The following is a 25,834-nucleotide window of genomic DNA, read 5'->3' as shown; positions in this document are numbered from 1 at the left end:
GACGCACCCTGAATGCAACACAGATTCTTGCATTGATCCATTTTTTAGGCTTTTCGTTGTAGGTGATATTTGCAGAGTGCAAGCAATTACATGGCAAACATGTGCCAGTAAAACTAATAATAAACCAAACACACATTTTACAAGCCAGAAAAATCTCTTTGGGTCAGAGAGGTTTGGATAATGTATGTAGGTTAGTCCTTCAGTTATCCTAGAGCTATGCATCAGTTGCAGTCTGTCTTGCTTGCAGCATGTTGAGACACTCAAACAAACCAAATTATTTGCATATCAGGTTCTGAAATTGTGGTTAACTCTTGGTCGTGGTCAACTCTTCCTTTCAGTTTTAGCATGACTTTGATACGATGTTTCTTCCAGTGTTGTGAGATAAGGTTCATCATTTTTTAAAAACCAGTGTCTCTGTACTGGTTAAAAGAAAATCATGCAATACAAGTTGCAGGAAAGCAACACAAATATAAATGTCAGAGAGAGTTTGTCTGCATTTAAAATCAGTGAATTCATCTCATCTTGGCGACATGGCAAAGTGGAATAATGTAAATTTCAGGGTGAACATCATTAAAAGCGATCTATAAGACAATTTAAATACTCGTTACAGTGGATAACAATGCAGAGCTCTGGCCCTGGAGCTTCAGCAGGGATGTTTGCTGGATGATGAGTGCTTCATCTCTCTTTGTAAACGCTGCAAAACTGTCTATACAAGCTGTCCAAAGCCATTTTAAACTCTACATGCTACCAAGACCTTGGATCCAAACCAAACCTACGAAACCAACTCAAATTCCTCAGACAAGTGGGGTAATTAATAATAGCTGAAAGACAATCTGATTAATAAGCTTATTAGATGTACCCAATTAAACCTAAAGCAAAGACAAACACTGGTCCTGAATATTCCACTGCTTGGATTCCTGTACTTGTGGTTTCAAAATCCATCTCAGCCATCACTCTTTGCTCTCTTTAAAATGTTTAACACCACAAGATTTAAATTTGGATAAGGCTAGGCAAACCTTGCCATGCCCAATTGACGCCCCTGGCCGTCTACCAAACCACCGGATGACAAGTCTCCAAAGTCTTTACGCACGGAGAGCGCACGGAGAGTTTGCGAGCACGCGTGGGGGGTCCCTCCCTTCCAGGCTGTCCGTGGCCTCCTCGCCCCGGCGGGCAGCTCCAAGACTCAGCCAAACCCTCCTGATCCCCCCATTTCCCTCTCTCTACCTTTCCCCTGAAGAAACAAGCCGGCGTTACGTCAGAAAGTGCAGGGCAAGCAAGACAGCGTCTTAGGAGCTATTCGTAGGCATTACTGCCAAACCCGGCTTGGGGCTGCGCACGAGCTCACTGCAGCCAATGCAATTTACAAATGCAACTCTTTTAAAACTGCAGCAGTATGTGGTAAGTGAATTATTCATTCATACCGGTTAACTTCCCTGGGATTTTTTTCTCTCACAGCTTTCTTCACATGACAGGTCTCTGTTGCTGGCACAATTGCGCAAAAACAGCCAGCAGTGTAAACGGTGTAAAGATAAAGAGTAGGCTGGTTTACCCTGTAGCCTCACTGAAAACACCATGACATGATGAGGCAACAGAGATCTTTGACGCACAGAGATTTCTGCAGCATTTTTTGTGTTTGATTCTTTGCTGATCTCAAAAAACAACATGCCCCACGCTCGAAATAGGAACCCTAGCCCCATCCCAGAGGTAACATGGGACACGGGATTGAAGGAGATGAACGAGACCTGGAAAGGAGCTATAGCCTGCCTCGGTGTGGCCGTCTTTTTTGTCATGACCATCGGGATCATATACTGGCAAGTGGTGGACCAGCCCAACAAGAACTGGATCCTCAGGGGGACTTTTAGCGGACTGATCTGGGAGAGACGGACCCACTCTCTGGTCATACAGACACTAACGGAGGACAAGACCTATGTGGAGATAGACGTTGGGAACGTGGGGAACCCCGACATCGAGGTTCCCTTTGTGAGGAACCTGTGCTGGCTCAATAAGACGGAGTTCTGCTACACGTGGGACTCTGTGGCCGAGGTGAAGATCTCGCTGGAGGTGAATGAGGAGACGGAGACGGAGTGCTACAGTATGAGCTGGGCGCCGGTGCACTGTCATGTGGAGCTGAAGGTAAGGTTTCTCTCTGTGCACTCACTCCGCACAGCTCTGAACGCACTCAGAGGCTCATGAAAATAAGTGTACGCAAAATGTGATGCGCAAAAAGACACAACATTTTTTGCATGTTGAGCTTTCATGCCTCAACTAGCAGTTTACGCAGCTTTAATTGACATATGTTTGTACATGCTATTGTGGTATTGGTGCACAATTTAAAACACTGCATATTTTGCAAGGACCATGTTCTCTTTTCTAATCAGAAAACACAACATCAGGCCTTTTTCTCATCCAAATCACCTCCAAAATGTTCATTTTGTTGATCTTCAAAATTTGTCAGATTTCTAGCCTCATCTGTTTTTTTAATCATAAGAGACTTCATTTAAAAAACAGAGACTATCCCTTTTAAATGGAAATTAATTAAATGGCTCAAAACCAGATATATCTGCTGCAGGATCAGTGTATAACTCATTGTCAGGAATTATTCGGCTCATATGATTCAGGACACAAATATTTTTTTATGATTGCATTTTGTTGAATTTGTTGTTTTTTTATTTCTAATTTCACAAGCCACGTCACCCTATCGAAATATTGTAATCAAAACACAATGGTAGCGTTTGAGCGATGCATTTGAGTTGAGATGGAAAACAGGAATTAGTCCGCTTGATTCCCTCATTCTTTCCCTGATTGCTGTCCTCTGTGTAATTGCACTGGCAGGAATACATTTCGTGTTAAATCCGCTTCGTCACAGTTGTTTTTACATGCACGGTACTTACTGTACTTTCCCCCCAGCTTAATTATCAAAGGCATTTAACTATTGGGATGTTTGGGGAGGTTAATCTGTCCCCACTGGAACATTCCTCACCATAACTCCCTGTCATGTGGCACGACTGCTCACAGAAACGCTTTCCAAACTTAAGTAGCCTTTATTTTTTTCTCCTCTCCGAAACCCTGCCCGGTGCCTCTCAGGTGACCACTTGGCACCTGTTTTGAAACTCTTTAACAGAGCTTTGGATTTGCTGACGTGAAATAATTAAGATCCCTGTTTGCGCATTTGTCCCCCCCGCGCGTAAAGACGCTTTGAGGAAGGACAAGGTTTCTCTGAGAAAACGCTCCGTCATTCAATCCCTCCTGCGTGCGATGCTTCCTGAGATAGTGTCATGTACCAGCCATCACATACAGCTGGGTGCTCTGCAATTCTGCACTGAAGTAACAGTACTGAGTGTCAATTCTTAGAATTCATCCATCCTTTGGGAACATGATTCATCTTCTTCTTACATTAATCTTAAATCTTTTTGAAGCATGTGAGTGCCCTAGTAAGCTCTGACAGATATAAACTGAATATTGACAAAGGTTTGGGTGTGTGTTTAAAGGTTTCAAAGGTAAAAAGAAAGAAATTAAACTTCCAAGTTCTCCAGTATTTTAATTTTCTAACTTTATATCCTTTTGGAATATTTCCTTTTTGAAATAAATCTAAACCTTGACGTCTTTGCTTTCCCGATGTTTTTTTCTCTTTCACTCAGTTGTTTTTGTTTGCTTGTCGTTGCATTGTGGGTTCCCTTTCAGGACTGCTTCTCCATGACCAACATTTCCTGGTACGGCGGCGCCAGTGTCCAGGGTCAGACCTGGCCCATCAATGATCAGAACGCTACCATGCAGCCCTTCACTGTGAGCGACCTTAAGGACAACCCCTCAGGCTTCGGCTCGGCCCTGGAGCGCTACTTCCTTGGCTCATCAGGTAAGATCTCACCCCTAATGGAGACCATCTCATTAGCAAAAGTGGAGTCATAGCTCTTCTTCACACATAGGTCCGAAAGAGCTTTTCAAATCTCTAAAATGACACATGGGTCATCTGTTTTTCCACACTTGCCGTTGGTGCAGGGTTAGCACAAGGGCTTGGGGAAATCTGACCCCGCTTCAGCGGGTGTACAATGTGTGGCGTGAATCCCTGGGCGAGAGGGAAGCCCTCTGGATGTTGTTGTGTTTTCTTTCCTCTGCCCCTCATGCACGTGTTTGTTTGTGTTTGAGCTGAAAAAAATAGTCCCAGTGCCTCTAAAACCAGCATCCCTAAAAACACACACACCACTGCTTGGATGGGACGGCTGTCCCACAAATAGAGCGTAACAGGACGCTGTCTGTGGCATGTGGGTTTATTAATTTAGAGATTAGACTACAAAGGGAAGCAAACCACCTTTCGTGTCTTAAATTAACTCTTAGGGATACCGAGGTAATTGCCTTTTGTTTCTATTAAAAGTGCAGGTTGGATGAAGGCCCTGCTGACTCTTATAACTCACCAGGTTATTTTGGGGGGTGTTAGATTTTATCCTGGGGGCAAAAGGGGGGAGGCAGGGACCACTGGCGGATGTGAATGGTTAATGTGACTGATGAGGAACGTGTGGTGTGTGTGCGTGTGTGCATGAGTGTTTGTGTGGTTGCGGGCATAACAGTGATCTCAGGGACTTTGCTCTCAAGAAGTCTGTGAGTGGAGTTTTATTCCTGAGCTGCAACAAACTAACCAATCTTTATCCTTGAAAGGTTTTACAATAATATGATGTTTGTTTGCAATCAGATTAACAAGAAAAAACAGAAAAATTCCTGTTTTGTGCGCCCATGGCGTCATGAATCAGTTAGCTGTTAGCAGTCATCTCATTCACACACTGACAGAAAACAAATGCCACTTTCACGCGCACACACCGATGCTCATTTTGGGACGTTATGTAACGCAGTGGCCGGCTTAACAAGAGACTCACATGACTTAAACCCCCCTCCACCTTGTGAGAGGACGACTGTACTTATCGGGACCCTGCAACCCTTTGTTTCTCTCTTCAGCTTTGCACGGAGCGAAAAAACACACACAGATGAGACGACATGCACAACAGTTTGAACGTTGCCTAGTAACCACTCACCGACACATATTGTACATAGCCCCCGACATAGCACACTGATGCCCAGCGATGACAACAATGCCTCTTGCAGCATTAAAGATACATTTAACATGATATGTTGCTGTAAAGTTCAAGGATGATTTTTCGAATGCCACATTTGCCACTGAGATAATTGTGGCAATTAAAATGTATACTTGGCTGCCTTCTTATTATTAGCAGCAGAAATCATTATGGATAATTATACAACACTTAGTACCGACCAAGTAATCTGATTGGACAAGAGGCATTCCATGAGTGCTGATATAGAGTATAACAAAACGAGGGCTTAAACTATGTTTATCACTCCGCTGCTAAATGATCGAGCTGGTACGTCAGAATCACAAGGGCCTCCAAAGCAACTGCAAACAGACTCCTATTTCAAAGATTGCATAATAAAGTGTGACATAAATATGTAAAGGATGAGGTAGCTGGTCTGCAGTAACATGAAGCAGATGTGCAGGAAAATGTTATTGTGAAGTAGTTGTGTTGGTGGATCCAAACGAATGAACACATAAGCCAAAATTAACAGTCTGTCATTGCTTATATCTGCCCTTTGTAAAAATGTTGTAAAAGCAATATCACACTCGAGGTCGTGTTGCTGTACTGAATATGAGCACGGCTGTATCGGTGCCTATGATGAATCACGGTATTGCTGATATTCAGTACAACAGCACTATCTTGAGTGCTTACGTGTTTTTTAATCATGGCCCATATGCTGTGGCTCATAAGTAAAAAAAAAAGTCATAGAAATAGTGTCATGCTTCAGAGTTGGCTAATGTGTTAAGAATATTTATGTTTCAGAGCCTTTCCAAAGATGGGAAATGTTCTGACTCAAGTTGTCCTAAACAGATAACATCAAACTCCCAACATGGATTCATCAGATCCTTTCCAACAGAGAACAACCTGAATCTATTGTCTTGTGTGTACCCGATGTATTTCACCTGTTGATGTTCAAGCATGGACTGTTTAGACTGGTGTATAAAAATATAAGTTAATTACAGGTAGCAAAGTTTTATTTTTCTTTAACTCCAGAGAGGGTCATTCCTCCTTAACCATGAGTCCTGGAAGGAGGACAGGCACGATGCGTCCAATCTGTTTTGGTTTAGTTATGGCAGTTATTACAGCATGTTTGTACCAACTTGTACGACTAACTTTTGTCTGATTATTACTGGCATGCACAACCATTTACATATACAGCCCTTGATTGATCCCTTAATTTTAGGTATATGTGGTGTAAGACTAGGTATGTTATTTAGAGTCCCATCTCTGTTTAATAATACTTTAATCATTGGTACAATACTGTGTAAGCTGCACAGTCTCCTGTAAACAGGTATCTGTGCTTTTGTGCACAACACTGTGTTTGGCTTTGGTTTATCATAATGCAAAGTTTGCCAATTAATTTAGTGAATATCATCCGCAGTTTTCCAGAGTTTAGAAGTAAAGAAGTGCTGGACAAAGAAAGTTCAGACACAATGAAACATCTTCTTTTTTTTTTTTTACCTAAGCTTTAGAAACATCACAATATCAGACTGAAGCATCTTCTTTCTTCCAACAGCTCTGTCAGAAGTAGAACCTGAAGCATCTTAAATTGTAGTAGACGACTGCGGTTGTGACTCACAGCACGATGTGGTGGAGTCAGAACTGTGTTATTGTTGTGGTCAATAGCAGAGGGACAGGAAGCAATTATAGCAGCTCTATGAAGAAAAATATCCACAGTTATGTGTGCGTAGTAAACAGGATCATTATGAGAGACTGTGAGATTAACCAACTGAGTGAAGTCTTAATCATTTTATTGGTTTTGTCCTAGTTTTGGCAGCTAACAGTTATTATTTAGGCATGTAAACTGAGCTAATATAATTGAATGCAGAACAAAGTCACTTCCAGTGTGTAAAATATTTTTGTATAGACTCGTTACAACTCATATTCATTATATTTTGTGTCTGTTGTTGTTTTACCAAGTAGAATTGCAGAGAGTGCAATTGCAGAGAGTTTTTCTTTCAATATTTTCCCACAAACAACCAAATCAATTTATTTATTTCTAACTGTTGAGATAAATGCTGCATGACCTCGTGTATGTTGTGAGGTTTTGTTTGTTTGTGCCCTCAACAGGGAATCAAATTTAATCTTCAGGGGAAATTAAGACGAAAATTCGCAATTCAAGAAGGAAAAATAATAGAAAAAAGTTTTTTAAAAAGTGTTGAATTTAATTTTTAATTTTTATTTATTTATTTTTTATTATCTTTTTTCCTTTTATTTTGGTTAATTTAATATACTTAAAGTATACATTGCATATTTGGTCCTGAGACTGGGAGCTGAGAGGAGCTGCATAGCCCCATTGCACTACACTTGACTTTGTTCGGCAACAAAAATCTGCAGAGATGCTCCAACTGAATCTACATTTTTGGCTGACCGCCAGGGTCAGCCCTACACATGGGTCTGTATGTGACTGACTGAGTAACTGAGTGAGTGACTGAGTGACTGAGTGAGTGACAATACTTTTAAGGGCCTTTGTGGGAGAGAGTTGCGACATCACAATGGCGGATCATCGAGCATATTGGACCTCCACTGATGCGACTCTCTGTCTATACGGCTCTGGATACTTTGTTCGGGGAGTACATCCGCACCTGCTTTCAAACACGTCATCGGCCTCATACGGACAGTCCTTGTAACACGTTGCCCACAAAAGCGCACATTGATTTGATGCGGTCAGCCACGTACTCAGCTTTGACCTATAGCCTTGTTACTCTATGGAGTTAAAAGTTGTGATTAGAAAACTGGTGCACTTTTCCTGCACTGAAAAAGAGCTGCAGTAAGTTTGTTTGCCTCAAAACAGATCCATGACAGGCAGCTCTCCAGTGGTAATAAAACAGTTAAAGAGACGCCACATGTCTTGACCATTCTGGTGAATTTTATTCTTAATAAATGGACCGACAAATCTGAGTTTCGGCACAAAGCCTTTATCATGCCGCTTCTCTGAAAAACAAATATATTGCAGTTTTAGAGCATTATGCAATCTAGTAATATTAAGATTCGCAGCTGTGTGAACCCAATGACCGCTAGCAATTTATTTGTGCTGTACATGTGAGGGCTTGTGTGTGTGTTCATGGGAGCTGTCTTCACCGACTCTAGTTAGGCACAGGAGCACATTATAAATGTGCTGTGGCATATGGAGCTGTGACTGATAACCTGAGAGGACTCATGGGGATGGTTACAGCATGAGACAGACAGACGGAAACACAGAGCGATCGAGCAGTAAAATAAGTGCAGAGTTGTTGCTGAAACTGAATCAAAAAGAGTAAAAAGTAGCAGCAGAGTGACATTTGAGAGTGTTGCCAACTGCAGAAACATGCACCTGTCTTTATCCATAGAAAAACAACGTGGCTACTAAGAACAGAAAAGATGTCACTGAAGACACTTCCTGCATCGAAATCACAAGAAGCTTTGAGGGCTTACTCCCACATTTACTCAACTGGAGGTCTTCAGGATGCAACGTCAGGGGGTTTTAGGGGGCGAATGTAAAGCAGATAACGTGTCAGATTTATTGTTGAGATACTCAGTTATACACGTGTCAGCAGTCAGGTGATGCCATGTGGTTTATTACTGGAGAAGAACCCTCACAGTAACTGACAGCGACTCCGTCTGTGTGTCCAAAATCATCAATGAGACTAACTGAAGATGCAGAAACAGTTCATTGTATTCATTTGGCTCTACGGTGTCCATTGAGGGTCAGTCATTAAAATTTTTAAATCATAGTAGTAACTTATGGAGCAACATTTTCTCAGTGATTTATATCAGATGTTTTAGATAATGTGCAACCGCCTGTTTGAAGTTTATTTTAATAGTTTCACTTTTTATGAGCAGTTTGATATTTCGTGTTATAAGGTCTTTTAATTGTGTGCTTTTTTGTTGTTGTTTAATTTTCTCCTGATGTTCAACAGTTTCAGCTACAATCGATTTGTTTTTTATCAATTTAAATGTGTCTTTTTTATATAAAATAAATAATACTTAAGAGGTGGGTAATGTATTCTATTAAGGTCCTTGTAATAAGCATTAGTTAATATGTAGTAAGACCCTTATCAGTCCATATAAGATGCTTATTAACGTTAAATACGTTAAAATAAGACTACATAAGTGTTAATTATAGTATCATAATCATGTTTATTGTTCGATTATAAGACATTTATAAGCACTAAGAAACTATAAACAATTTATAGAGAACTTAATAAAAGCCTTTACTTTACGTTTATTATCATTTATAATAGCATTACCATCTTATTTATTGAGTCTTACTCACTTACCTAGAAGTGTTCTATGTTCTGATATAATACAGTATCAATTAAAGCCTCAGTTCTGGTTACTTCACAACTATTTTACATTATAATTCTCTGTTTTGTGGCCTTAAGGACTACAGTTAGTTTTTATAACCACTGACAGAGTTTTGAATGCTTTGTGAGTGTGTCTGCGATGTGGAAGTGACCCCAGTGTAACATAAGCTCAACAGCTAAACGATGGTCAATGAATTACTATTACAATCAAAATGCAGACACTGTATGTTTAACAGATAACATGGCTCTCTAAAGTTTCCCCAACTCATCATTACAAATAAGGGAGAGTGTGATCGCTCTCTGGGACTCCGTCTGGATACAATAAAAGTTATTTATCTTCTGTCTCTTCATATCTGCGGTTTTTCCATGCTCGCCTTTATGAAGTGACCATCAGAGATTAGAATCTGAAATCATCTCTGCCAGACTCACAGGACCTCACACTCGATGTCTTTGGTCTTTCCATTCTTCATTTTAATATATTTTTTCTCTCCATCTCCCTCCAATGTTTCTTTATTTCTATCTCTGACTCGATCTTTCCACGTGGGATCCAAAGACACGATACTTTACTGCTTCTGCTCATTTGGTGTTCGGTCTCTCAGAGGGAAGCAGCCAACAACAACAGGCAGAAAGGGATAACAGTAATGTTCCCGCCATGGGTTTTGATCAGCTTTATCTGATGTAACAGATCCGTCGACACAAAGAGGAGAACACTAAGTAAAGACATATTTATGGGGCTTATTGGTGGGCAAAGGAAGCAAGATAACCACAGACGACATAATAGATCCAATTTGATTGGTGCTCAAAAAGCTGGTCCAAAACATCTGCATGAAAGCTCCAGAATGAACCAAGATTTTCACTTCAGGGTCTCTTTAACTGCACAAAGTTGAGAGGTAGTAGAGCAGGCTAACTACCAAACACTACTTGCCATCAAGATCACTGAGTCACACTCATCCTGAAATACAGTAAATGCTTAAAATACCAAACTTGCATGAAGGAAGCAAGCCATCCCGATATACACGTGCCTGTGTGGCTCAAAAGGTCACTGTGGAGGTCCCTGGGCAGCTGCCCCGAAACCTCCACTCTGCATGGACGAGTCAGAGGTGAAACGCTTTAACAATGAGTCACTTAGCCAACTGTAGCTTTGTCAAAAGCAAGCTGTCATCTCCTGTATGAGAGGACTAATGTACGAAAATCATCCCACAAACATTTTCCACACTCCATCTCATACCTAATTCTTTCCATCAAGGACAACAAGCAGGAAACACGAGAGCGGGTTTTTAAATGAGGGCGGCTTGTGATGTATTTACAGCTCATTCACAACCGCCTTTAACTGTAGTTGGTTCTGCAAAGGAGCAGGAAAACAAAGGTTTCTGCAGGTGTTTCTTTTTTATCAACAAATTTTATAGCCTTTAAATTGTCATAAAATATTAGTGCTTTAACAGCACGCTGACTTCACCAGAGAGTGAAGTCAAAGAAATGGATTGAAGCCATCATAGTATTCAAAGCAGGATCTCCTCATCTGATCTATTTATAGTCAGACACATTTCTACCTGTGATATTTGCACACAACACAGCGTCAAACTCCCCAAACAATAAAAGTGATTTATGGTAGAAAAAGAGCAGAGAGCGTCTCTTTAGTGTTTCATTATTTTTACAATAAGTGGAATTGGAAATTTACTGCCATGGCAACATCCCAGATTTGTGGCCATCAATTTCTTGAGGTTGGGCACAGAAACTAAGTTTCCATTGTTAAGGAAACGCATGCCTGAAAACATACACACACGCAGGCACACACACATAGTTAGTGCTGAATGCACCTTTTGTAACCCCGGTCAGGTCTGTAAATGTGCACAGGTGTCATAAATAACATGACAGGTAAAAGAGTGCAGCCCATCTGGTCGGCAGCAGCAGGGAGTCAGGCGGCTGTTTGAAGGCCGGTCGCCACATTAAAACCTTCCCGACGCATCAGAAGGTGCACAAGGTCACAAACACTACCGCCTCCGAACGTCCAGCTAAGACTGAGCGAGAGGAAGTGCAGAACCTTTACGGCCCCATATGTTCTGCTCTGTCTAAAGTTCCCCATTGAAGAAAGCGTGCCTAAAGTTTCTAGTTTTGTATGTTCACTGAGATCGAGGCATGTGTGTCAAACCTGCCCCGTAAACTTCATTCATCGTAACCTCTCATCGTCTGTCTGCTGTGTAAAGGTGAGCGGATACGCTCGGTCAGGCGTATAATTTTGCTTTTGAGAGCTAGTGGAAAATATTTCAGGGGAAGCTCAGAGTGTTTAAGGAATTGTTCTAAATATAGGGTCCCCCCCTCTCTCTTCCTGGGCACCCCACCTTGGCTGTAACTCAAGGCCTCAAACCTGCTTCACTTTCTTTAAATAACACTTATTGATTGCTGCTCCAGTCTGCTACATGCATCTACGGATACGCTTCAGTCTAAGACGAGTGTCTGCGTCGTACCGAGCTCTGCACTGATACAACAAGGGTTAAAAGTTCATTTCAATCAGGGTTTAGTTCAAATGCAAACTGGAAGATGCACTTTTAGTAGAGCTGTTTACATACTTAAAGCAGGACTTAGAGTATTCAACATTCGAAACGTTGTCTTGTATGGCTGCTTTTCACCAGATTGTCCCGTTTCCTGCAGGCCCGGCAGTGTCATTTCCCATAAAAATTAAATATGACTCAAGAAGTCATGCTCGCAAACCTAAACTCCACTTTCCACCCCGTGTGCACTTTGGTAAAACACACACTGTTTGCAGCCTGCTGTATCTGCACATCATTCTACGAGGCTGCTCGGTGTCTGGTGTACTCGGGTCGCCTCTATTTCCACTGCCTGCATTCCTCTTCCATCCTTCCATAAAGCTATAACATTTTCTCCCCTGCCCCATTTTCGACTCCTCTTTGTGTGCACGTTGTTGAAATGCACTGTTTTATAGCACCTTTGCTATATTGAAAATTCCTTTATGCCATTTATACCCTCAGGTCTGAATATAAAACGTCGCTTCCTTGCAAAAATCAACATTTGTCTGCCATTATGTGTCCGTCACAAGCAGTTGGGAGGTGACCTAATACCTTGTGAGGCAGCTGAGGAGTTACCAGTATCTCTTTGACATTATCCATTGCAAACACGTGAGGCTGAAGGCTCTACGCTGGGCTTTATGCTTGTACTCAACTACTGATCTCCGAGACTATTAATCTGATTATAACCCGATACATGAGGATCCGGCCTGCTCCTGGTCCCCGCCTGCAGGAGAACAGTGAGCCCATTGAAACTGGAGAGGGGGGCCGAGGTTTCAGACGGGGTTCGAAGTCTGTCTGGCCGTTTCGAAAACGTGTGGTGTGAGCTAATCGGTGCATTGATCACTTTAATTCCAGTTCATGCAAAAGCTGGAGCACGGGCCCGGCGTCACAGTCTGGGTTGAAGTGGGTTCTGCTGACTTGAGACGGGACAGACCCACAGCAGAGCAGAGCAGAGCGGAGCAGAGGGGAAGGTAGTTAAAGCTGGGCGGGAGAAGGTGGGAGTCAGGACGGGTGACAAGCAGAGAGGATGGGGGGGTAGAGGTAACCTGAGAGGGGGGAGGCATTCCTTGCAGGGCAGCTACATCTGCGGGCACGATTATCTGCTTCCTATAATCTGAACATTTCACACGGCCTCTGAAAACCTGCGTGTCCATACAGTGGGAGAGAAAACAGGGGAGTCCCTTTGCTCAAGACTTTTTGAAGGCGTCTTATATTCTAGTTTTGTCACAGTGAGAGAAAACCATCATCTTCAACACCACTTTCGATATTAATTCCTGCCACCTAACCCTCCTCTCATAGGTGAGCAGTGTAATCTACCCACGTAGAAGCTGCCAGCAGTAAACTCATCTAACCGCATACTGCTATATCTCATTCTAGGGAGTGTTTTTCTCACATCTGAGTGGAGCAATATCAGCTGACACAGCCCGCACTCGACCTCCCACAACACTCCATCCGTAACACTCATCCCGGTCTCAGTACCACTTGTGCACTATGTCATATAAGAGGAATCTCATACGTACACACATTTTATCGCTTTACATCAAGGCCCAGCTCGTCATCAGTTCGAAGTGAAACATTATATAATCTGTTTATGCAATTCTCTGAAGCAACAACCATGAATTTCTGATGAGCGTGATGTAACGATCTTATATTCTGTTTCTTCTTCCGTGCAGGTGTGGCGGTGCTTGTGTCTCCTGATATCCCCCTGCAGCTGGGGGTGGACAGCAGACAGCAGTTCTGCCTGCAGTCGCTGCCCAGTATGGAGCGTCTGCCTTTGCAGTACACTGTGTGTGTGGCCCGCGATGTGAAGGCTGCTCACCAGGAAGCAGTGCAACAGCTCTCCCAGCACAGGAGGGAGCTGCCCAACATGAAAGCGCTGTGGTAAGTGTGGTTTAGATCGGGAACTTTCCTCAGGGACCAGGGGCTTTTTGAGGTGTTGGGTACATTTCCACTGCAGGGACCAGGGTCTACATAAAGTTCTTGGGACTTTATTGTGCTCTCTAAAAGGTCCCAGCTCCAGGACTAGAGGTACTTTTTGATAGTACAGGCACTTCGGGGGTGGGCCTTGAGGCGCTAAACATTTCTGATTGGTCGAGGACAGCATTAGGAAGTCTGGCAGAGCAGCAGTAATCTGTATTTACAGTCTTCATAAAACAGTAATTTTACCTTAGGTTAGTTAGTTTGTTACAACATGTAACGAGGCAGAGGTTCACCAGCACGTCCCGTGTTCTGCAAGGTAAAATTATTGTTTTTGTTTATGGAGTCTGTTGGCTTTGAAGAGAGCGATCTAACGTCTGTTTCTGGTTGAAAAACGGTGCTTCATCCGACCTCACTTCTGTCCCACTCCAGGTTCACTCACTTTATGCGTCGGGCACCGCTGTTTTGTGGCGATGCGTGACACTTTGATCTGATTGGCCTGTTTCTGATGCTATGAATTTGATTGGTGTCTGATCCAAGTCAGTTTTTCTTTCGAGCTCGCAATATCCGTAGATAAATATTTTACTCAGTAACGGATGATGTACAAATGTTGCGACTTACTTTACTTCATTTAAGACTACTACGTGAAAGTGCACGAAAAAGCTACTCTCTACTCTCGCTTCTCAAGTTGCTAGTTGGGCTGTCAACAATGCAGCGCACGATTGAGCAGCAAGTGGTGTGAAGGTCTGGATGGGTTGCCATAACTGGTTTAATTACTTTTAACACTCTGCTTTACCTTGGTGGAAATGCAGACAACAGGCAGGGCAGGAGGAAACTTTTTTGGTGGAAATGCAGCTATAACCTTAAATCCATCCAGGTTGTGTATGAACCCTGCGTGTGTCCCACAGGCTGCCGTTCTGGAAGCTGCTCACCAGCGTGGACTCAGGGCCGAAGGTGGAGAGGGAGCTGAGGACCTTCTCCAATCGTCTGAGGAGACACCAGCTGGGGGAGGGAGTCATCAGCCTCAACGAACATTCCACCACCCTCCTCTCTGACATGGTACGAGCGCCACACTGCCCACTGTGCTCTCTGTAGCAGCCTTGAGAGTTTTCAAAGGCAGAGGTTGAGCTTAACCCCAAGAGGCAGAGCCAAAGAGTTATAGTCTTATGTTAGATTGAAGTCGATTGAAGTTGATGGCAGTCATGTAGCTGAAAGCAAAAGCTCAATGTTTTTCCTATTACGTGAGAAAACACCTTAGGAACTTGGGCAGGATGAACGCAGCATCAATTGGTTTTCATTTAGTAAAACAGTCCTACTCTAACAGACACAACAGCAAGTTTCAACAGTAAATACGCACATTTTGTTTTTATTCAAAGTTCCTATCCAATAAAATCCATAAAAAACATTAAAAAAGCAAGGGGAAATGCTGTCGTAACCTAAACAAGCTCTAAATATTTTCGGACCCAGGAGCCTCTGCAGTCTACTGAATGGTCAGGTTTAATGGGTTTTAACTGTGATATCTCATTCCACAGTAAAATCTAATGACATTTTGTGATTCACTTCCTATGGTTCTAACCCAAACTAACCTCCTACAATTATCAGAAGATTTAATAATGATGTCGCTCAGCAACATGCCTGTTATTTCTAGATTTCTATCATATGGTAAAAGCTATTAGTGTGCACATGACAGTGAAGCATGAACCTTTTCCTTGTTCGGTCTTCTTAGATTTTGATTTAATATATTTCTTTGACCAATGACTGATGTTTTCTTATGTTCTTATTTATATTAGACTGCTGCAAATAGATTACAGAGTCAAAAGCAGACTTACCAGTTGCGACACGGAGCTGGAGAATCATGAAACTTGACAGGAAGCAGCCCAAAAAACAGGCATCCTAATCACACAGTCAAAAAAAATTTACAGAAAAAAGGTCTAAAGCGCTAGGAAGTTCAGTGAAAAACATTAATGTGGAACTGCTTGTGACAATTAACTAAGACGAACTGGCAACAAACACTGAGAGCACAAGCACTGGACGGATAATCAGGCACAGCTGACACTAACGAGACAGGTGAAACTAATCAGGGCAGCGGCAGCCAATCACAAAGGAGGGGAACACACGGCGGCAGGAAGTGAAGGTGTTTGACCTGAAAAACGTGACCTAATCAGCAGGCCAGGATGTAAAAATGTGTCTCCTTCTGTCCTTTCAGCTGTCAGTCTTTTTGGAAACCCTTCATACAAAATAATTTTTGTAAGGAGGAGTTTCTACAGAATAAAAGCTCATAAGATCAGTCAGAAATATAGTCCTCTCAGCCATCTGTCTGTACTGAATGCAGCTTTTGTCGTGGTCGATTCCTTTTGTGTATACAGTAGAAGCCAAATACTATGCATCTCGTTTTGGTGCAAAGTTTTCTTTTATTCATCCTCTCTTCACAAGGCAAATTCTTGCACCGTGTAGCTGTAGACTCCTGTAATCCTCCTCTTCAACCATCTGGTCTGTGAGGCTGCTGAGGGTTCATTGGTCAGAGGCTCAGGACCAGTCAGGGAGAGATGAAAGACTTTTCTTAAGTGGATCTCCAGAGAAAGGGAGACAGGCGGGGAGCGAAGGAGGGAAGACAGGTTCACTGAAGTGTCACAGCGGAGAGAAAAGATGGTTTAGGCTTGAAAAATTTGCAAGAAGAAAGCCAAAACTTTTTAAATAACACAAAAAGCGCAGGTGCTTTTCTTCTCTTCTCCCCATGCCAATGTTTATTACTGTTTTACATTTATCCAGTTACTTTTCTTGAACGCTGTCAGGAACTGCCTGGAAACAAGAGCAGTAAGGACCACAGACAGAGTGGATCTAAGTCAATACCTGGTGATGTTCCATTACAAAACAAATATAGCTTAGAGAAGACAAACACACGCTCTCCTCTCAGATCTCAGGTTGCTCTGAGTGGCCACGGGACGGCAGAGAATTGAATGTGTTGAGAAAAGACGGGATTTCAGCCAAGACTAGCTCGAGGAGGAGATCCTGACACCGGTTCGATGCTGCGGTCTGACCTGAAGGAGAAGGGAGAGGTGTTTTTACAAGATATGTCCGTCAGAGAGGCATCTCATTGTAAACATACAAAGTACGCCTCCATGACTGGTTAAGAAGGTGTGAAAGGGGAGGAACAACATGTCAGCTGATGGATGCCATTTGGTGAACAGGAGTTTCCCACAATCTTAAGTTTTCTGGTAAATCACAGATATTAAACACCAGTTCTGGCTCCGAATCCCCCACTTCCCCTCAATAAGTGCCATAAAGACTGAGCCGAGCGTTCAGCGCTGCATGGAAACTTGAGGAACTTTTAGGTGTAGGGCTTTACAGAAGTGTGACTGGCAACAATGATCCTCTCTTTCACTCCAGCTTTTACAAGGATTCATAAATTATCAGTCACACCACGACCTTTCTTTTACAGTTTCCGTATTCGCTCGGGAATGACGTCCTGGCATCGGAAAAAATGGGTTAATAATACGTTTGACGTGTTTCTGAAGTTATTCTTTAGACACTTAAAGGGCCAGTTCACCGATTTTCAGCCTCAGTCCTATCATGCTAATATGGAGAGCTAATGCCATTATGGTAGAAAAAAATGCAATTTGGCTCTGTGCCTTTGGAGGACACTATCTGCTTCTCCAATGGGCCCTGGAAAACCTCCACCAGACTACGTAAAATGCGTCATCTGGCGGAGGCCAGGGAGCTTGCTAAACTACACTTCATCAATCTAGGACGCCCGCCTCTGATGTCATGTCTCGTTCAAAATCGTCAGGTGTGAAATGTAAACTGCAGACCCAAAGATTTTTTAGACGATCCACCAGTATATCGTCGTATTTCAGATTGTGTACCGCTCTGAGCCATCGCCTGCAGCGATCAATGGCCTTGACTGGAAAACAGTAGTATTTCACTCCAGCGTCTCTCGCTGGGCCGTTCCTTTCAGAGGGAGGGACGCAATGCACCCTGGGTGTTGTAGGAATGTAGAATGGGCGAAACCACGAGCTGTTTGTACAACTTTCTCCACAGCTATGGCGCCAATGTCAAATATTATTGCTGCTACCAATTACAGAGGACACCAGCTTTGACTGACAGTGGATTTTTCCAGGGGAGAATTGCTCCTTTAATAATGCTGCTTTTTGCTTTATCCTAGTTTTACAAAAGAGAAGAAGCTAGCCTGGGTTTTGGCTTATTTTAGTATTTCAACACTTCTCACATTGTAATTCAGGGAAAATGGAGAACAAAGTGCAGGAGTCAGGGAAAACGCTGCTCTTAGGAATTACATAATGTGTGCTAATCCTCCCTTTCTTCCCACCGCAGGTTCACCTCCTGGGGTCAATCTTTGTATTCTTAAAAGGTTTTGTTCCAGCGTTATGTAACCTAAAATCTGTGCTTTACTCTAACATGTAAATTCCAGAGGATTATGATGTATGTTAAAGGGTTCTGACGGAGGTCATATTGTCACGTTGAGAGCACTATAGCCCCTTAAACACTGCTAGTTCAAGGCGGGATTATTACGCCTCTGTTACGTTCCATCTTCTATGTAAAAAGCACAGAGGCGGAAAGGTGGGGCGAAGTCGTCCCGCCTCTGAGCCGGCATCAGAGGCAAAACAGCGTCTATGTAAACTGCAGAGCCGGCGGGGTGTAACAGCTCTGTGTGTGTGTATTTGAATCACTATTCGTTTTTTACACCTTGTGCACTTTTTGCTTCCTCATCACCAGGACGCTATGTAAAAACACACACTGTGGCGGCTTTACACTGCTGTTGCTTTGTCCAATGTAAAATAGCAAAGGCTGCATGATGCCGGAGCTTCGTTTTGATGCTGAGGAGGAACCGCAGTGTAAAAAAGGGCTTACCATACCAAATATAAAGCAACACTTTTATGAACATTTGAATGGTTCCATTTGTGCATCCTGGTAATTTTTTTAGATGCACTGTTGGCAGTCGTGGATATAAGTATTGTTTGATGGTGCTGGTATTAGGAGGCCTAACAGGACTGTAAATGCAAGTATTATAGGGCATCTTTCCATCTCCCTGCAGGACCATGACTACCTCAACAGCAGGAGAAGGGGGATGTCCAAGAGACTGACCAGGGACCTCCCACTTGTCAAGCTTCTTAACATTTCCATCACCCTGTCCCCTTTCCTGGCCGTGGACACGGCGCAGTTCCACACCTCCCTCACGGACGGCACCGAGGCCTACTGGCTCAGTCTGCCCTCAGCCCCCCAGGGACAGCTGGTGAGACCTGAGTCGTGACCCTGCTCACTGTCCACTGCATGCTAACTTGTGGTAGTAAAGAGTCTTTCCACTCCATTCATAGAAACATATTCCAAGTCTAAAACATTGAACTTTTGAGAACACTCTCAATAAAAAGAAACCAGACACCGAACCAGATTTTCCAGCTTCCTTGCAGCCTGCCTTCTTCACAAGCTGCAGTGTGATAAAAAAGTAGAGCAGTGTACACCTGGAATAATCCAGAAAATGCATCACTGCGATAGTAAAATGACAAACATTATCGATTTGCGAATAGAAAGTGATGATGCATTCTGTCCCTCAGGTCCCTGTGATGAGTCAGTGGCGAGGGAAGTTCTGTGTAAAGCTGAACATCACAAACCCCGGAGCGGTGAGCTGGTTCCTGGACAGAGTGGGATCCCTGCAGGCCCACCTGGGGATGGAGTACGTCATTCTGGAGGGGGGCGAGGGGAATCTGTTTGAGGAGCAGGGCCTGCGGACGCCACCAGCTCTCAGCGGGGACAACTACATCAGCCTGCTGGCCGACGTGGCCACGAGGATCGGAGACACCACCATCGTGACAGCAGGGACACGGTAACACCCTCGAGCATCTGATCTTCCGTCTATCTTTACAAACAACTTACACTGTAAGGATAATTTACATTATGAGATTTTGAGATTGGTCTTTGTGCCTCAGGTCGAGCCACAAGCCTCTGTTTGTGAGGATGACCCCCCTGCTGTCGGACTGGAGCCTGATGGGCCTGAAGGGCATCATTCCCTCCCTGCTGCACCACGCTCTGCTGGGATACAACTTCCTCATTCCTGATGCAGTAGGTAATACCACAGCCTATGGGTCACTTTTATCACCTCTAATAGTACACTACAATACTTTTCCTGTTACTTTTAAACAAATTGTTACTTTTTTTTTATATAAGAAAAACCTGACAAATAAACATCTAATCTTCAATATTTTAAATTCCTGTCATGTCAGAGAGACGGCCGATGTCTGCAAGAAAACTATTTACTGTGAAGTAGAGAAAACGGAGCGCTGCCAGATAGTACTGCACTCAGACATTCATCAAACAAGTTAAAGTGGTCATCTTGAAGATTTTCGTGTAAATAAATGTCTGTTACTTCACTATCTATCGCTGAATGAGGTAACACAATGGTGATTGAGCCTATGGCCCACTGATGAAAGCCGTATTACAGAATTACAGACTGGGTGTCTGTTGCGACTTTCATGGAAAAAATCACAAGCGCTGCCCAGTTAGCGACGCGTTTTCCATCAGCAGTGGTTGGTCTGCCAGAGAGGGTAGGCGGAGCTAAGCGGCTGCTTTTCTGGTCTCTTTTTCTTTGTATTTTTACTTATTTTTTAAGTTGTATCTGTAGTCATCGATCTTTTCTTTGTTTGTTCAGCCATAGTAGATTACTGTTTACTCACAATGCTTGCAGAGAGCGGAAAAGCAGCCGCATAGCTCCGCCTACCCTCTCTGACAGACCGACCACTGACTGGGCACCGCTTGTGATTTTTTCCACGAATGTCACCATAGACCCCCAGTCTGTAATAATACTATATACTGCAAAGGCTTTCATCAGTGGGCCATAGGCTCAATCACCATTGTGTTACCTCATTCAGCGATAGATAGTGACTTAACGGACATTTATTTACATGAAAACGTTCAAGATTGTTACTTTAACAGTCGGCAGATATAATTAGATAGTGTCCTGTGTAAATAGTTTCCTCTATTTCCTCTATAGTTTTCAGATCCAGTTTTATATTTCAACTGACATCAGCAACCAATGTAAGGGAGACGTATAGTTAAATCAGCCTAAAACAGCTTTCCCTGAAGTTAGTGTTGTTTTACAAATCTCGCTCACCTCTGTACGCTCGACAGTCCTAAACCAAACTCCAAATTGTCCTGCATATAGTCGTGCCAGCTGCTGGTTGTCTACCACAATAAGCCCAGTGGTTACTGACCAGTCATTCTGTTTGCTGTCTTGTGTATTTACTCAGTTGTAAAGTTTATGCCTTGTGCATGTCAAAGACTTAAAATATGTGCAACTTGGTGGATACAATATTTCTGTGTGGTCTGTCCAGTCTTTGGCTAGTCTTCAGGGTTTATCCCAAGCTTGAGTATGAACAGAACAAAAGAATATGCAGAGAAAGAATCCAGTCCTTGTTGCTGTTAACTGTATAACTGTATCTTAATTTTCTCTGCCTCTGCCCTTCTCTCTCTCTGTGCAGGTGGCTCTCTGTCTGGAGACCTGGTCACAGATGAGGAGTTGTTCATCCGTTGGCTGGAGATCGCAGCCTTTCTTCCTGTAATCAGCTTCCACACACCACCATGGGTCGTCGGAGAGGACCGGGTACAAAACCAGCACTTTATTTAAAAGACCTACCACCAAATAACACGCGACACAACACGACGCGTTTAACAAGATTTTGACTTTAAGAGATCAAGTGAGGTGACGTGTGAATGCTGCCAATTAATCGTCTTAAAGCGCGTGGGAGATTATCGCTCCGTCTTGCACACTGGAGAAGACTCCTTCATTAAAGAGGCGAGAGAGAGGAGAGTTTATTGACCCAGCAGCCACTTCTTAGATTTGAGCGTCAGCGCTGAGAAGTTCACACCGGTGTGTTTGCAGAAAGGCACGAGATCTGGTCTATCAAAACTCAAACCTGCAGGAGAGCACGAACTAAACCCTGTTCTTCTCTGCTGGAAATCAGGAATGTACCGTTTTACTTGTGCAGCAGGAAAATAAGGTGTACCTTCTCAGAGAGTCAGGTAACAGATAGTTCTGGCAACATGGGGTCACAGAAAAGCACTTGCTGCTTCTCGAGAGGGTGAAGGCTATATTCCCCCTTCTTCTCCCCTCAATGGGAGCGATGGTTTGGCCCCCTCCTGACATCACCTGTGGTTACGAGTCCATCTGTTCTGAATTACTGTCCCTCCTCGAGATTTACGGCGCGCTCGCACTCCCGAGAGCCACTTCGGCAGGAATGATAATGAATTTGAGGACTTGGAAAAATACTTTATTGTGGCAATTAAGATTTCCATGAGTAATTGACAAGTGTGACAGAGCCGGAGCGATCGACTGCTTTTTTTTCCACCAAGAGAGGACTGAGGCAGCAAAATATATTGGTTGTGACTTGTGTTGCGTGACAAAGATAAAAATAGGCCTTTTGGACAGCGAGACATTTGACAGCAGCAATGTTTTCCATTTTGGTCTCTTGCACGGCCTTCAACTCATAAACTCGGATGAAGTGAGATTTAGGAGAAATTCTAGAGGAGAATAGCTGCGTTACACATGATAAATGACTCTTTCTTTATGGGTTTTACTGTAGTTTAAATGTGGCGCACCTTTATTTCCAGAATGTGTGATACTTGAGTCAGTCACAGACAGGTCACAGCAGCGACCGCATTGGAGTCAAATAGCAATAAAACCTCAAAGCCACACACATGCCTGGCTTCTCAATTAGAGAAAGATCCACTCACAATCGGGCTGCGACTTCAAGCTCATTCCTCCAAATGTTCTCCATCCCAGCTCGTAAAAATACATTTTTTATAGATGCGGTCAAGTTTTGTTTTTGCTTTGGGACACTGAGGAGGATGTGACCCTTCCAGGAATGCTGAAGTAGTTTGACCAGAGGGAGACAGGAGAAAGACTTGGACATTGTTAAACCTCTGAGTCAACAATGGGCCGCTGGTGCTCTGTCGGCATGTCTGGGTGCAGAGGTGGCACTAATGTCTTCTGCAGGCCTCCTTGTCAATATTATTTTTGTCCTCGATTCCTTCTGGCAGATGATTGAGTCAAGGAAACGGCTCTTTTTTGGTTGGTTTCAGTTTCTTAGTTGCTCTAGGTTCTTGAAAATATATTTGGCTTGATATTAATAGCAGACATAAGAGGTTCTGAATGCTTGAAAAAAGTGCACACGATGACTCTGAATTTACTATTCCATCCATCCATTATCTATACCTCTTATCCTGTTCGGGGTCACGGGGGGGCTGGAGCGTATCCCAGCTGTCATTGGGCAAGAGGCGAGGTACACTCTGGACTGATCGCCAGTCAATTGCAGGGCTGACACATAAGCCCTATACACTGCGGTTCTGCCTCAGCGCTGTAACAAAGATCCACCGTAATGCAGCCTTTGCCATTTTACATTAGACCGCAGCATAAAGCCACCCCAGTGTGTGTTTTTAAGTAGCGTTCTGGCGTTGCGGAAGCAAAATGTGCACGAGATGTAAACACCCTGCCGGCTCCGCTGTTTACACAGACACCGTTTAACCTCCGCTACGCCTCTGTTACTACCTCCGATGCCGGCTCTGAGGCGGAATGACTTCGCCCCATCATCCCGCCGCCGTGCATAGAAGAGGAAACATAACAGAGGCGTAATAATCCCGCCTTGAACCGGCAGTGTTTAAGGGGCTATAGAGACAGACAAACATTCACGCTCACATTCACACCTACGGGCAGTTTAGTGTCACCAGTTAACCTGATGAGCATGTCCTCGAACTGTGGGAGGAAGCCGGAGTACCCAGAGGGAACCCACGCATGCATAGGTAGAACATGCAAACTCCACACAGAAAGGCCCACTTGGAACCATATAGCCTTGAGGCGACAGAGCTAACTACTGCACCACAGTGCAGCCCCTAAATTGACTTTTTTCTGCACTAATTTATATTTTTTAATAACACCCCTTTCTTTTTATCTTATTTGACTCCATTAGGTGCTGAATCTAACCCGGGTTTACATTGCAAAGCACCAGAGAGACGTGGTCCCACTGATAGAGAAGTATGCAGAGGAGTGGCGGATAACGGGAAACCCCGTCTACAGGCCAATGTGGTGGCTCAGTCCCAGTGACCCCATGACCTTCACCATCGATGACCAGTTCCTCATCGGAGACGAGGTGACTTAATGATGTTCTGATAGGGACAGATTGAGTTTCTTGGCATCTCAAAGTGTATGAATCAACCCTTGTGGTGTAATCTGATGTCTTGCTAATGAAGCGTACTACTCTGTTACATCTGAATTTGTTCAAACTGCTGTGTATGTGTGTTCCAGGTTCTGGTGGCACCAGTGGTGGAGAAGGGGGCAGCGCAGAGGGATATTTATTTACCTGATGGGGGCTTTCAGTGGCAGGACAGCCAGAACGCTCAGGTGTTCGATGGGGGGACGTTCCTACAGGACTACCCTGTGCCCCTGGAGGAGGTGGCCGTCTTCTTACGGAGAAGCTGAGTCACATGACTGATCCAGCGAGTCGCCTGACTTATCCTGTTACTGTCTCGAATCAAATTCTTTTTTTTTAATGTGCTGTTCTCAACTTGCACTTTTCCACTAAAGACCATTGACCCTCTCTCAAGGTCCCATCTTGAGATGAAATGTAGAAAGATTTTTTTATACTTGCACTTTACAGTTCAACATGATTTGTGTTTTTTTTTTCCTTTGTGACATTTTTTCATCCTTTTTTTAAAAATGTTAATTGGTTTTACCTCTTGACTGATTTGTTTCCGGACTTTTTGAATCTCTTCTTCTTTTGTTTGTATGTAAGTTCATGAGAAATCTGCGTTTACATACTGCATTTTTACAGTCTTTAAATTTCAGTTGCTGCTGGCTCTCTTGATAAGGAGGAACAAAGCAAGCACCGTGTTTGCTTAAAAAGAATCTGAATCTCTCAAGAAGACCAAATGAAGATATAGAAGGACAACGGGAAAGGGTTTTTTCAGAGGGAAATGCTTATTGGGAGGAAATTAGCTCACAGAGAGCTGTGTACCAAGGCCGACTCACCGGGGTACTGTATGTCTTGCTCACTCATCAGAAAGGCTTTTACTTGAACTTATCAGGCCAACAGGCTGATGTTTTATGAATGTACCTCAAGTTATGGTTTTTCACTACTTTACTTATTAGATTCAACAACCTATCACCCCTTAGCACTTATTCGTAGACTAGTTTAACTTATTTATCAACATACCACTTTGTTGGACACGTCTGAATGTCCCTAAGTACTGTAGGCCAGAAGAACTTGAGGACAAGCCACTGTAATTGTAACTCTGGCAATATTTAAATTAAGATTAGCTGTTAGCTTCTTACTAACCTGCTGTAGTACTGGCTTTTAAAGAAGCTGCTCATTTGTTGTCTGATATTTTGTTGATATGCTCTTTCACCTTCATGTATGCCAAAATACATTTGAAAGTTAGCCTTGTTGACAACACCGCAGTTTGACAGGAGAATTTTAACTGATAGTTCGAAGGAAATACAATTATGGTACTAATGTTCTTACAGAGAGCGTGAGAAAATACAGATACCACTCTTATGTCTGTATATTTAAATATTTAGCTACTACAAGCATCCCATTAGCCTAGCTTAGCGCAAAGACTGAACACATTAGAAACAAGCTAGCTAGCTTGTTCTAAAAGTAACGTAATCTTTCCAGAAGCATCTCTGAAGCTCACTAGTTTTTTGTGGTAATATCTTGTTTGTTTAGTCTGCACAAAATAACATGTAAAAATTCTGAAGTGTGGTTTTACGAGGAGGTTATGTGCTGGACTATTTCTTGGCCAGAAGTAGAGACTTTCTCCAGGTTACAGTTATGCTAGGTTAGCCATCTCCTGACTGTAGACACAAATGACGTAGAGATAAGAGAGCGGTGTCTAGTATTCTCCTAAAGGTCTAACAAAGGCAAATACACGTATTTCCCATTATGTAAAATTATTTTTCAGTAGAAGGATTAATGGTAAAGAGCTCTTCAGAACCCAAAATATATAAGTAAGGTGCTCTGATATGTTA

At 43.2% G+C, this 25,834-nt stretch overlaps 1 protein-coding gene across 1 annotated transcript; it reads left to right on the top strand.

Moving 5' to 3' along the window:
* The first annotated feature begins 1,662 nt into the window (after nucleotides 1-1,662).
* LOC138613513 (SITS-binding protein) lies at nucleotides 1,663-24,286 on the top strand. The gene is made up of 10 exons (XM_069687203.1): nucleotides 1,663-2,133; nucleotides 3,682-3,853; nucleotides 13,563-13,770; nucleotides 14,715-14,865; nucleotides 18,857-19,054; nucleotides 19,374-19,642; nucleotides 19,746-19,882; nucleotides 21,294-21,415; nucleotides 23,778-23,957; nucleotides 24,113-24,286. The coding sequence occupies exons 1-10, from the start codon at nucleotides 1,663-1,665 to the stop codon at nucleotides 24,284-24,286; spliced, it is 2,082 nt and encodes a 693-aa protein (XP_069543304.1).
* Nucleotides 24,287-25,834: the final 1,548 nt, after the last annotated feature.

The sequence above is a fragment of the Semicossyphus pulcher genome, unplaced genomic scaffold (genome assembly GCF_022749685.1).
Source record: "Semicossyphus pulcher isolate SPU_LCO1_2020_fin unplaced genomic scaffold, fSemPul1.0.p SCAF_8, whole genome shotgun sequence".
NCBI classification, from domain to species: Eukaryota; Metazoa; Chordata; class Actinopteri; order Labriformes; family Labridae; genus Semicossyphus; species Semicossyphus pulcher.
This window is presented reverse-complemented; position numbering and strand designations above follow the sequence as displayed.